This window comes from Carlito syrichta, unplaced genomic scaffold, assembly GCF_000164805.1.
Source record: "Carlito syrichta isolate Samal-C Ts95f unplaced genomic scaffold, Tarsius_syrichta-2.0.1 Scaffold131799, whole genome shotgun sequence".
Taxonomy (NCBI): domain Eukaryota; kingdom Metazoa; phylum Chordata; class Mammalia; order Primates; family Tarsiidae; genus Carlito; species Carlito syrichta.
The window spans coordinates 249182-263258 of NW_007075895.1; the positions used below are offsets into that span (position 1 = coordinate 249182).

General features: G+C 50.5%; 1 protein-coding gene across 1 annotated transcript in view; it reads right to left on the reverse strand.

The window, feature by feature from the left end:
- The window catches only part of CCDC69 (coiled-coil domain containing 69), a 30196-nt gene extending 16632 nt beyond the window's left edge, over window positions 1–13564 (reverse strand). Inside the window, exons 1-7 of the mRNA XM_021708174.1 lie at window positions 13513–13564; window positions 10554–10605; window positions 10341–10440; window positions 5417–5486; window positions 3752–3862; window positions 1745–1761; window positions 928–994 (exon numbers count right to left, since the gene is read on the reverse strand). Of these exons, the coding sequence (XP_021563849.1) occupies window positions 928–994; window positions 1745–1761; window positions 3752–3862; window positions 5417–5486; window positions 10341–10440; window positions 10554–10605; window positions 13513–13564 (469 nt within the window). The remainder of the gene's footprint in view (window positions 1–927; window positions 995–1744; window positions 1762–3751; window positions 3863–5416; window positions 5487–10340; window positions 10441–10553; window positions 10606–13512) is intronic.
- Window positions 13565–14077: the final 513 nt, after the last annotated feature.

The window sequence follows — 14077 nt, forward strand, 5'->3', positions numbered from 1 at the left end:
TGCCCGGGTGGGTCTTGAACCCACGGGTTCAGGCAATCCACTCGCCTCAGCCTCCCAAAGTGCTGGGATTACAGGCTGAGCCACTGAGCCTGGTCAATGGCAAGCATTTTAAAATTACCTAAAGGGACTCAGGTAAATGAGTGAGGTCACACACTGGAATGCTATGGAGTTAACCAATTTACGTCATAGGAGAGCTTAGTGACAGGATGCTGACGCAGTTCAAAGTGGCAGAATCACCTGGCTGCCCCTCCCCAAAGCGTGTGTGTATAGCTGTGTACTCCATGTAGGCGCACAAGCAAGAAATGCAAGGTGCGGTGGCTCACGCTTATAATCCCAGCACTTTGAGAGACTGAGGTGAGAGGGTTGCCTGAGTCCACGCGTTCGAGAACAGCCCAGGCAACTTGGCAAGACTTTGTCTCTACAATAAATTAAAAAAAAAATTAGCTGGGTATGATGGCACACTCCTGTGGTTCCAGCTACTTGGAAGGCTGAGATAGAAGGATCATCTGAGCCCAGCAGGTCGAGGCTGCAGTGGCCATGAACATGCCACTGCACTCCAACCTGAGTGACACAGTGAGATTTCAACTCAAAAAAAAAAAATTAAAAAAATCAACCTCACCAGAAATGATAGGCTGTCATCATTGTGGGGTGGAATACACAGATTTTAAGATTCTATTTGTCTAGGATTTCCAAATGTCCATTAATGAATGTGTATTGCTTTTGAAATGGAAAGAAAAAATCTCTCAAACAAGCGAAAACAAAGCACGGTGCCAGCCTTTAAAAGCCAGGCCCACAGAAAAGACCACCCGCTCTTGGGCCCAAAGTGGTCACTGCGTATGGAACGAGGCAAAGGGGTGGGAGTCCTGGGTGAGCTCAGTAGCTGAGACCAGAAGGGGACACCCCACCCAGGGGACACCTCCACCCTACCTTGCAGGGCCGCCTCATGAGCTCCTTCCAGGCTACTTCGCTGCTCCTCCAGCCTCTCTCGGATCTCCTTCTCCACCTGGGGCAGGGGCCGGCAGGACCAGGGTTGAGCAACTCAGCCCAGCATGTCTTCCCTTCACACTTCGCAATGGGAGTGGCACCCGGAGAGGGCACAAGACTCCCACAACACTGGAGGAGTGGCAGACTTTGCCCTCATTAGGGACATCAGAAGGGGGTTCCCAGAGAAATATCCACGTGGAAAAGGACTTAGGAGTCTTCCAGTCCTGAGGCTCATGCAAGGTGGGATGCCCTTCCGTGGTAAAATGAGCCGTAGTCTAACCATGGGTAGCGCTTCCCGTTAAGTGGCCTCTAGCTTCTATCAGGTCCCAGATCTGCCCTCGGAGGAGACACAGCCCAGGCAGCCCCTCAAGACCGAGCACAGGCCAAGCGCAGTAGTTCAAGCCTGTATTCCCAGTCCTTTGGGAGGAGGAGATGAGAGGATTGCCTGAGCTCAGGGGTTTGAGACCAGCCTGAGCAACTTGGCAAGACTTCATCTGTACAATAAATCAAAAAATTAGCAGGCATGGTGGCACATACCTGTGTTTCCAGCTACTTGAAAGGCTGAGGTGGAAGGATGACCTGAGCCCAGGAGGTCGAGGCTGTGGTGGCAGTGAGCGTGCCACTGCACTCCAGCCTGGGTGACACAGTGAGACTCCCATTCAAAACAAACAAAACCAAAAATAAAAACAAACAAGCAAAAAAAGACTGAGTACAGTAGGTGCTCCCACCGTTGCCCTTCTCCGGGTTGAAAGTTGCCTGCCATCTTCCTTTCTTCCTCTTTCCCTCTCCTTCATTTTTTGATTCAGAGTCTCGCTGTGTCACCCAAGCTGGAGTGCAGTGGCATGATCATAACTCACTGCATCCTTGACCTCCTGGGTTCAAGGGATCCTCTTGTCTCAGCCTCCCGAGCAGCTGGGACTACAGGCACAAGCCAACATGCCCAGGTATTTTTAAAAAATGTTTGTAGAGAGACAGGGTCTCCCTATGTTGCCTAGGCTGGTCTCAAATGATCCTCCAACCTTGGCTTCTCAAAATGCTGGGATTACTGGCATGAGCTGCCATGTCTGACCCAGAGCCCTTTTAAAAGGGACACTTTAAATTTCAGAGTTTTGAACATTCATACTGACATATTTTGTATTTAACTTGAACATAACCAAAAAAGATTTAGTTTAGGGAAAACTTTTGTATACCATTCCAAGATCTCTCCTACTGTTCTACCATCTCCCTCTTGTAAGGGAGGAAACTGAGGCAAAGAGAGGGGAAGGTCAGTGACCAAGCTAGAATGAGGACAAGGAAGCCCAGGCTATGGGCTGACTCGGTCATCATGGTTCTTCAATGTCCTCTAATCTGTAATTGTTCCTCCCTCGTTCTCGTATTTCATGACTTTGACATTTGACAATACAGGCTGGAGACCGTGCCGAATGTCCCTCAGTTTGCATTTCCAAATCACTTTTTAAATTATTTAAATACTTTTAGAGACAGGGTCTTTCTCTGTCACCTAGGCTGGAGTGGCATGGTGTGATCACAGATCACGAGCAGCCTTGAACTCTGAGGCTCAAGCGATCTTCCCGCCTCAGCCTCCGAGTAGCTGGGACTACAGGTACACACCACCATGCCCAGTAATTTTTAATTTTTTTTTTTTTTTTTAAGAGAAGAGGTCTCACTATGTTGCCCAGGCTGGTCTTGAACTCCTGGCGACAAATGATCCTCCTTCCTCAGCTTCCCAAAGTGCTGGGATTACAGATGTGAGCTACCACGGCTGGCCTCGTTTTCAAATAATTTTGAAAGTCTTAGCATCACCTCCTCAGAGAGACCATTCTGTGATCCCACAGACTTGGTTCAAGGGTTCTATGATGTCCCTTTATAGCACTCTAAATTTTCATAGCACTTACAATTGTACTAAACAATTCTGTGTAATAATGTTTAGGAGCTGATTTCTTGTCTCCATCGGGATAGACTAAATTATCCAACTTTAACAAACAACAGAAAAATCTCAGTGGCTTAAGAAAAAGCTTTATCATGTGCTTACTGCCTATCGCAGGTGGGAGGGACTCTATGGTCCAGGGATTACCCAGGATACAGAGATCGTCATCCCGAGACACGGGCTGGGGGAACAGTCACTCAAACAATGCCGTCTTTTCACTAGACAGACCTGGAGGGTTTTGAACTAGCAACTTGATGTGTGGCCCTGAAGTGACACTGGTTCTTTCTAAGATGCGTCGGCCAGAACTAGTTCTAAGGCCTCGCCCAACCCTGTGGTGGCCTAGAAGGGTAATTACTCCTGCGACACCAGTGGCTTTTCCTCTTCCTAAACAGCCTGGCAGCCTCATGAGAGCCGCTGCCAGTTCTGCTCACTTCCACCAACGTGTCTGGCACGTGGTGGCCTCATGGAAACATGTATCCAAGAGATCCAGGACTCCCTTCTTGTCAAAAGGAGTGAGAGAGACCTGCCTGGGTAACTTGGCAAGACCTCATCTCTACAATAAATCAAAAATTAGCCGGGTGTGGTAGCTCGCGTCTGTAGATTCAGCTACTTGGAAGGCTGAGAAGGAAGGATCGCTGGAGCCCAGCAGGTTGAGGCTGGGGTGGCTGTGGGCATGCCACTGCACTCCAGTCTGGGCGACAGAGTGAGAGATCTTAAAATGACAATAAAAAAAAAGGAGTGAGAGACTCTTAAAATGACAATAAAAGCCCAACATGGGTCTTCACTCTGGGATTCATCCACGTTAGCTGAGCAGGAGAAAGAGAGGGCTGGGGTCACCTGGACGTACCTGTTGCTCCCACTTCTGCCTTTCCTCTTCATGTTGCTGGAGAAGTCGAGTTATGTCCTTCTGAGACTGCTCAGCCTCGACAGATCCACACAGTGGGGCAGTCACAACTGTAGGCAAACGAGCAAAAACATCACCAGGGCGGAGGAGTCAGGGTCAGCAGAGAGTGGGTAGGGGCCGGGTAGAGGGATGAGAATGCTAGTCTGCTTAAGAACAGCTTCAGCTGGGGACCAGTCTCCTGGGACAGCCTTCAAATCTCTCTGACTTGAAGACCCCCCTTCAAGACAGAAGCCAGGCTGAGGGCGGTAGCTCATGCCTGTAATCCCAGTGCTTTGGAGGCCAAGGTGTGAGGGTCGCTTGAGGCCAGGGCTCCAGACCAACCAGGGCAACCTAGTGAGACCCCATCCCTATAAAAAGTTTTAAAATTAGGCAGGTGATGCATGCTGTAGTCCCAGCAACTTGGGAGACTGAGGCGGGAGGATCACTTGAGCTCAGAAAGTTAAGGCTACAGTGAGCTAGTATAATGCCACTGTACTCCAGCTTGATAGCAAGATCCTGTCTCTAAAATGAAAAAAAAAAGTGGAAGCCAGTGGGTCTCATTTTGTCTGCTTGTATCTACAGCAGAACCGATAGCTCACGGGACAGGGTTGGGCCACAGAAAGGTTCTATTTGCTCTACCCAAATTGAAAAGAAATTGGTTGCTGATACTTAATAATCAGGAAGCTGTTACTTAATACAGATTTCTTTCTTTCTTCCTTCCTCCTTCCCTCCCTTCCTCCCTTCCTTTCTTTCTTTTGGTAGAGATAGGGTCCTAAGCACCCGGCTTATTTTGTAGAGACAGAGTCTCACAATGCTGCCTGGGCTGGTCTTGAACTTACAGCCTCAAGCAATCCTTCTGCCTAAGCCTCCCACAGTGCTGGGATTATAGGTGTGAGCTACCATGCCTGGCCCCTGAGTTGGTCTGGGGTGGTCCCAGAATCTGTATCTTTGAAGTTCTCCAGGTAATTCTTATCTACATTCAGATTAGAGACTCTCTGAATTCGGGTCCAATTGCTTATCTGGTATTTGAATATCTCTGGCAGCCTCTGGCTATAGTTAAATACCTTCAGAGATGGGAGCTCATGCTATTACAGGTAGCTCTGATGGTTTTAAATGACCAACCACATAAAACAATCCTTTGAAACTGAGCTGAATTCTGCTTGGATGTTGCCACCTCACAGCCCTATAGCACTCGCCTCTGGCCACACTGAACAAGCCTCAACTTTCTTCTCCTTTGAGCACTTCAGACACTTGGAGACAACTGTTTTATGGCAACATTTTCTTTCCAAGTAGAACATTCTCTGTTCCTTCAACCTTACAAGACAGGTTTTCTGGGCTCTTCATCAGCCTGATCTTATTCCACTTTGCTCCCTCCAATTTTTCTAGACCCCTTTGAAAACGTATTTTTCAGAAATATATACAGCACTCTTGTGGTATCAACAACCCAGAGCAGGGAAGCACAGGTCACGATCATCACCTCCTGATTTTAGATATGATACTCCTATTAATATAACCTACCTAAGATCGCATGAGATCGTTAAGTCACTATATCACCTTTGTTGATTGTAAGGTAGGAAACCTCATGGATGTTGGGGTGGGGGACATTTACGAGGCTGGCTGCTCACCTGTGTCCCCACTGAGGGGACCTAGTTCCTGGGGCTCTGACGCGGGTGACTGTTCTGGTTCTTGGCGCCTCTGGAAGAAATGAGACAACACTGAGGTGAGGGTAGAGGGTGGGAGATCAATGTTGGGATGGAGCTATGGTGGGATTCTTCACCTTCAGTTACCGCCGACCCTGCCCTGTGCCTGGTCCCATCAGGTTGCTTTCCCCACCAGCCCCAGGCAGCAACCCCTCTACTGAGGGGTGAGCTCCCAGATTGCCGGGGAATCCCCCGGCGGGGAGTCAGATGCTGCTTGACCTTCCCGAGACCCTGTTATCTGCCTCCTCCTGCCATCCAGGGGTGCCCTGCCCACCTCTGCTGTCTCCCCTGACTTGGCCAGACCTCCTGCTACAGCCTCCCAACCTCCATTCAGACATGACTCCTCTTTGCTTTCAGGGTCTGTGGCTAACCCACCTTCCCGCAAGTTCTCATCAGAGTTAATGCGGTATCAAGGACAGGGCATCAGAGTTTCGTGATTTTTTGGACTGTGCTTGTCTCTGTCCAAAGGGGCTGCTTCTGCAACTGTGACATCGACAGTGGCACCTGTCTTGCCGATGGGAGTGAGATGGGCACTCAGGATGTGCCAGGTGCTGTGCTTGTCTTGCTGACGCTGCTGTTAAGCTTCACAGCAGTATTGGAAAATAGAAATAACCCCAGTTGAAAGGCGAGGCAGCTGGGGCAGAGTGAGCTTAGCACTCAGGGTGGTTTAGGGGACACCATAACTGGCAGAGTCGAACATTTGAGTCCCGCCTAGCGGGCACCTGGACTGACCTTGGCCAGTGTTGGTCGAATCTGATGGATGGAGCACCTGACACAGAGGGCGTTCATGAGACCATGTGTGCGGCGCCCAGATCCCACCAGTGAGGAACTGTTTTAGCAGGAAGGTTGATAAGCAAGGAAGCATTAAAAATTATTTGTAGGTTATCCCTATCATTTAATAAAATAAAGGACATTTTAACCCTCTGAGACGTGGTAGGACAAAGCTTGAGAACAGTCTTCCAGGAAAGGGGAAAGACAGCTTGCTCAGCGCCACACACTCACGCACACCTGGAAGGTTCTCATCACACCCCAGAAGGGAAACACTGGGCGAGGTCTGGCACAGGTCACTGGACCAGGATTTTAGGTGGAGAAACAATTAAAGCATTCTCTACACTTTTCTTTTCTTTTCTTTTGAGTTGGAGTCTCACTTTGTTACCCAGACTGGAGTGCAGTGGCACGCTTACTGCCACCGCAGCCTTGACCTGCTGGGCTCCGGTGATCCTTCTGCCTCAGCCTTCCAAGTAGCTGGAACTACAGGTGTGCGCTACCGCACCTGGCTTATTTATGATTTATTGTAGAGACGAGGTCTCACCAAGTTGCCTGGGTGGGTCTTGAACCCGTGGGCTCAGGCAATCCACTCACCTTGGCCTCCCAAAGTACTGGGGTTACAGACTGAGCCACCGAGCCCGGCCTCTGTACACTTTTCAAGATGGAAAGAAGGAGGGAAGGAGGGAGGGGGAGGGAGGGAAGGAGATAGAAAGGGGGGGAGGGGAAAAAAGCAATACTTAAAAACAAAAGTCATCCTATGAAAAGGCTGAAAATGCTCAATTGTGAATTATCACTAAAAAAGAAAAACTTTACTTTTTACTATAACAGATTTTAAAAGGCAATTAGAATAAAAATGATTAAAATTCTCCTGGACTCAAGAACCCCTGAAATACATCTAGCAAGTATTTCTAGTATTACAAATACTTCTAGCAAGTATGACTGAAGAGGGAAGATACATCAAATGAAGGCTTCTAGAACAGTCTGCCCCTCCCTACAGTGCGGGGCACCAAGTGTGGCGCATGCAAGTCCCTGGTAAACTGAGGCAGGCCTGTTGCCTCCCCAGGTCTGGGCACCCCAAGCCTGCTCAGTGGCTGGGCGGCCTGACAGTATAGCTTTGGTCCACCTGGCAGTCGCTCTTTCCAGGGGAGAGGGAGAAGCCTGGTCCGGCCACCAGCCAGAGCTGCTGTCAGCGCAAGAATCTGGGGAAGTGATGGGAGCCAGCCTCCCACCAGGGCCAGAGGAAGACGGGAGATAAACACAAGGGTTGTTCTCTTCCCTGCTGCCACTGTGGGTTATCCTGAATCCAGGCAATGTTTTTATGGGAGGGAGAAGGCCTGGATTCTAGGACATGCACAATTCCCTCCCTCTGCTTCCTCCTTTGTGAGTAGAGGAAGGAGGCCTGGGGACTGGACTCCATGGTCCCATGGTGTGCAAGCTCTGAGCATCTGATCTCGCCTCGTTCTCAACTGCGCTGTGAGGCAAAGGTCACTACAGGTGAGGAAACTGAGGCTCAGAGAGGTATGAGACACGGTCACACTGTACCTTCTTGTTCCGGTCAGCATTAGAACCAGGTGTCAGGATATCAGACACTACAGAGCAGAGCGGTTAAGAATGCCAGAATTCTAGAACCACATCGATCTGCGTTCCACCCTAAACCTACCCTGTGTGACAGGATGAGCTTTCCAGGCCTCTGGTTCCTCAGGGGGTTGTTTTCGGACTGGATGAAATAATGCACCTGCAGGTCTGCCACTCACCCAGGGCTCAGATACTGCATAAGGTCATTGCTTTGTGTTTGAGAAGCATGGTAGAAATCTCTTAGGCCGCCACCGGCCTCAGGTTCCATCACCAGAAATAAGATCGCAAGCTCATGAGACACTGCAGTCTCCCAAAAACCACCACCATGGACAGTAGGGAATACTTCTTCACAGACAGCATCCAGACCACAGGCAGCACGCGGTGTCACACTCAGGTCCCCGATCCCCACAAGACCTTCCCAGCAATGACGAAGGTCATAGCCCCAGCCTACGCCCCCTCCCTTTTCTTAACACTTAAATATTTGTAAACATCTTTTTCTAGTTACAGTAGTAAGCATTTGTTATAGAAAATGTAAAAAAATACAGGAAAATATATTTTAAAAATCCCACTATCTAGAGATAAACCTAGACAATGATGACATATAATATTCACCTATACATACACACACACATATATACACATATTCAATTTTGGAATATTACACATTCTTCCTTATATCCTATTTTTAAAAATATTGGGCCAGGTGTGATGGCTCACACTTATAATCCCAGCACTTTGTGAGGGGGAGGCAGAAGGATCATTTGAGCCCAGGAGTTTGAGACCAGCCTGGGTAACATTGCAAGACCTTGTCTCTACCAAAAAAAAAAAATCAAACAAATTAGTTGGGAATGGTGGCACGCACTTATAGTTCCAGCTGGTCAGGAAGCTGAGGAGGAAGGATGCCTGGGCCTGGGGTGGAGGCTGCAGTGACCTGTGATTAATTGTGCCACTGTACTCCAATCTGGGTGACAGAGTGAGACCTGACTCTCTCTATATATATATGCTAATGCATATTTCTATATGAATATAATGAGAATTTACTATATGGCATTAACTATTCTGTAAATGTATTTATATATTTTTATCGATTGATAAAATTTTTTATATATCTAACATTACTGATTCTACTCTTCAGAAAGTTTCTACTGATTTACTCACCACAAACAGCATATAAGATAGCCAGTTTCACTGCAACCTCACCAACTGAAATATTATCACTTAAAAAAAAAATACTGGTCAATTTGCTAGGCCAAAACCAAACCAAAACGACCGAGTGCTACCTCTTGAGCTCCTGGCTGCAGCATAGGCATCCGTGTGTTCAAGACACCCCAGGCTGCTTGGGTTCGTCCCACCATGATACACAGTCAGGTCCTCAGGCCTGCATGCCCAGAGCACTCAGGGTATCTCTGTATCTCTCCTGGCTTTCCCTGGGACAAGTTAGTCCTGTCTTCCCCACAGGCCCCCCTGAGAGTCCCCATGCCTGGTTAGCTCTCTGCCCCGCCAGTTAGCCCAAGGGGTTCCTTGAGGACAGGATTTGAACTCCACATTGGACCCAGTGTGTTACAGTGCCAGGAACAGTATTTTTTAGGAACTCGGTCTACAGGCTGCCTGCACTAGGGCCCCCTGGAGAGCGGAAAACAAACCCCCAGGTTTGACTCTAGGCTACAGAACTTGGGGGGGTGGGGCTTGTATTCTGGGAACCTCTGGTTTGAGTAATCTATCAGGTTATCCTGATACCCACAAAAGCCTGAGGTTACATGGCCCCGAGCCAAGCAGGACTCAACACAAAGACCAAATAGAAAATCCCCAGGTTGGAGCCTGGCTACTTCCCCTCAAAGGTCAGGGAGCAGAGTGCACCCAGTAGTGAGGAGGACAGGCCAGGAAGGGGCCACAAACATTTTCCCATCCTAGCTAGGCACGGTGGCTCATGTGGGTAATCCCAGCACTTTGGGAGGCCAAGGCGAGAGTATTGCCCGAGCCCAGGAGTTTGAGACTAGCCTGGGCAACATAGTGAGACCTCATTTCTACAAAATAAAAAATATAAGCCAAGTGTGGTGGCACATGCCTGTAGTCCCAGCTATTTGGGAGGTTGAGGCTGGAAGATCACCTGAGTCTAAGAGGTTGAGGCTGAGGTAAGTCGTGATCTTGCCACTGCACTCCAGCCTGGGTGACAGAATGAGACCCCGACTCAAAAAGAAAAAAATTTCCCCAACCGAAAGGGAGGAGCCCGGGGCTGGGGTGGGGCATCCGGACCGTGTTCTGGAAGAGGGTGGAAGAGGGATGACAGTTTCCTGAGTCAACGGAAACTCGGGAGCAAGAGAGCAGCAGAGGCGGCCACTGGTAGCACAGGACACAGGGAGGGGCCAGGCCTGGGCAGAGGCCAGGAAGCCTGGATTCCAGCTTGACCTGGTGACTTAGGTAAGTCACTTCCCTTCCCGGGACCTCAGTTTCTCTGTCTGTGAAGGGTCAGGGTTGGAACAGGTGACCCCTCTGTCCTCCTGAGCACCAGGGCAGGTCCTGAGAAGCTTGGAGATGGAGCCCCTGCACCTGGGCCCAGCTCCTTTTCATCAAGAAGACCCCTGTGGTAGGTTCGACCTGAAGCAAATCTGCCCAAAAGCAGACATGGAGTCAGGGGAGAATGAAAGGACAGTGTCCAGAGTCAGGGGGAAGCCAAGCAAGCTCAGCCTGGAGCTGGCGAGTTCCCCCAGACAGTGCTCACATGCTGGAGGGCGAATGAGCCAGCCAGAAGGTGTCCAAAGGAGCCTGATAGTCTGTGGAAAGAGACTCAGAACAAAGTTATAGGAGCAGCTGCTCCCAGAACAGCAGTTGGTCAGTCTTGAGAACAGGAACCCGGCCACTGTCTTCAGATCTTGGCAGGACTGTCAGGGAATAAAAGCGGCTGGTATATCCTCTCCAGCTTTGGAGGGCAGGATTGTGGCCAAGGACTAGAAGGACCAAGAAGGTCCAGCTCAGCATGAAGAATTTCAGACCTGTCCCGAATAGAGGTAGGCAGCCTCATTGGAGGGCAGTAGTGAGCTCTCTGTCACTGGAAGCATGCAAAAAGAGGTTGGAGAGGTAAATTTTTTTTTTTTGAGTCAGAGTCTCACTCTGTCACCCAGGCTAGCGTGCACCCATGCTGGAGTGCACCGCAGCCTCGGCTTTCTGAGCTCAGGTGATCCTTCTGTCTCAGTCTCTCAAGTAGCTGGAACTACAGGCGTGCACCACCACACCCAGCTAATTTTTTAATTTATTGTAGAGATGAGGTCTCGCCAAATTGCTCAGGCTGGTCTCGAACTCCCTGGCTCAGACAATCCTCTTGCCTCTGCCTCCCAAGGTGCTGGGATTATAGGCGTGAGCCACCATGCCCAGCATGGAGAGATAACACATTTTGCAGGATGAGTGATCACTGAGGACCCATATTTTAACGGCCTATAATTCCATAAAGTATCCCTGATGTCCAGCAAGTCAAGCCCAACGGCAGGCACACCGTGTTCAGTTGCAGCGGATGGTATGCAAAGACGCCGGTGTGAGCAAGTCTCGGAGATCTGTTGAGGGCCGTCTGGGTTGCGGTGTTTTGGGGTGAATGACTGTCGTTGCACACTCAAGCCTCTGTGGGCAATTTCTCAACTTCCCTCAAATTTGGAGCCCTGTCAGGTGAGAGTGAATCAGGCAGAAGCACTGTGGACAGAAGCCACCCCGAAATCCTAGCAGGATGGACCACAAGCACAGTCCCAAGAGGGCTCAGACTTTCCTGCAGACACCCGGCCTCACATTTCTGGAACCATCGCCCCATCCTGCCTGTGGGCCTCAAGGCTTGTGTGCTTCTGACCAAGAGCGTTGTGTCCTTGCTGTTCCCGCTTTATGTGGAGAATGTGGTACGTTCACCCAGTTCTCCCACCATCCCATAAGCCCCAGCCCTGGATCCCTTGACCTCGCAGCTCTCTTGCACCTGTCATCGCTGACAAAGGCTTTACTGGACCCCAAAGCCAGGCTTGGAAGGGCCCCGAAGGTAGCAGATTCCACGCCTACTTCCTTCCAGGCAGAAAAGCTGGGCTTTCCAGGTACGAAAGTCAGAGGAGGACGGGCAGATAATCACAGAGGCCTCACGGCAGGGGAGCAGAGTCCTGAGGAGACCCCAGCTTCCCAGTTGAGCCTGGAGTCCTTCTATTTCCCAGGCACATATTCCAGATTCATCTAGGTTGTGGAGCCCGTGGGGAGGGGTGACCACAGGGTCCTGCGTCACACCCCTCCCCAGTATCAGAGCTGCCTTCTGCTGTCTGGACTCAGCACGGGTGGGGCCCCAGCACCACTAGCTTCAGGATCTGAGCAAACACATGCAGAACTCACTCGCAAGGGTAGAGGCAGGAAGGAGGTGGGGTGGACGCCCAAGGGGCCCCTCCAGGGACTTTAGTTAGGAAGGGTGGGGCCTAGGGATTCAGGGCCCTTGCAAAATTTACACCCGATGACAGAGACTCAGACGGAAGAACATCACAAATACAGGCCTCAGCTTCCTCATCTCTAAGATGGGCAGAAGTGTTCTGTCAAAGTAATGCCCGAACCGGATTTCATTTTCACACTGCCAGGGACACGAAAGCTTTAGTTCAATCCTTTCATGTCATACAGTGCATAGTCAACATCACTCACAGCCTGAGAAACAGTCTGATGTGACCATACGACCGGCTTAAAGCTACACACCACCTGCATCTCACCGCAGCACTGGGGGCTGCCCACTCTCTGAACACCTGCTGTGCCCCTGGAGCACATAGGCTGGGCGGATGTGGTCTCCATGGCTTCTATCTGGTGAGAGGTGTGTGTGTCAGGGTAACGGGCTGCTTCCCTCTTGAAACTTCTGCACCTGCCAAGCTACACCACAGCAGGCAAGAGTCAGAAAGGCCTTGAGCACAGGCCTCACTGCAGAGAGCAAGGCCAAAGCCTGGAACAAGTCTTTCCAATCTACTTTGTTTTCTTCCTCCCTGGAGCTCAGCTTTTCTTGTCTCTTTTTTTATTTACTTTTTGAGTCAGGGACTCACTCTGTCCAGACTGGAGTGCAGTGGCACAATCATGGCTCACTGTAGCCTCGACCTCCTGGGCTCAGGCAATCCTTCTACCTCAGCCTCCCAAGTAGCTAGGATGACAGGTACATGCCACCACACCTGGTTAATTAAAAAATAATTTTTTTTTGTGGAGATGAGGTTTCGCTGTGTTACCCAGTCTGGTCTCAAACTGCTGGGCTCAAGCAATCCTCCCTCCTAGGCCTCCCAAAGTGTTGGGATTACAGGCGTGAGCCGTCGCACCGGGCCACCTTTTCTGGTCTCTTACCAGCCTCCCAGAGTGTCTGCTAGTTCTGGTTGTCTTAGAGGGCCCGGAGCTGGCAAAGGCACTAGACACCATTTCTAGCATTTGGGTCAGCCTGGCAGGCAGAAGAATCCTGAAGGAACTGGACAGAAAATGGTGTCAGTGGCTGGGGTGTGGGTGGGGGAGAGACAGGCTGAGGGCCCAGAGGTGCTGACAGATATCCCTCCACCTGTCTCCCCAACCCAGTGGCAAACTGGGAGTCCAGAGGCAAGGCCCTGGCTGGCTACTTACCTGCCGTGTGACCTTGAGCGAACACCCTTCCCTCTCTGTGCTTGTTTCCTCCTCTACACATCATGGAGTTGGGCAACGGGGTATGCACGCACCTTTCCGGTTTTGACACACCACAGACGTGGAAGAAGGGCAAAGCCCGGTCATCGTTCTACCTCATCTCTGTCAATCCTGTCACACTGGTTTGCTCTGGGCAGGACAGGACAGGGGCTGGCAGTCTGACACACTCAGTCATCCACCCTGGTCATGCAGAGGGCTTCTTTGGGGACGCAGAGGCCCCCGCGGTTCCTGATCTTCAGTAGCCCGAGTAGGGGTGATGATGGCAGGGAGGGCAGGGTTGCCTGGAAGGGGGGGAGCTGAGCTCTGTCCCCCGCCCACATCACACACAGCATCTCCTGACCCTATGAGCACTTCGAGCAACAGAAGACCAGGTAAAGAGGACAGAGGACCTGCCAGGCTCCAGACAGGGATATCTGAAGTAGTGAAACGCTGGAAACCAACCTCTCATTTCCAGGCAGTGGGCAGGCTCGATGCACACAGGGACATGATACCATCTCATGTCACTCATAGGTTTAAAGAGTAAAGTGGATCTGCATGTACAAAGATGGGAAGGCGCAGCTGGGCTCGGTGGCTCAGCCTGTAATCCTGCGTCTTTGGGAG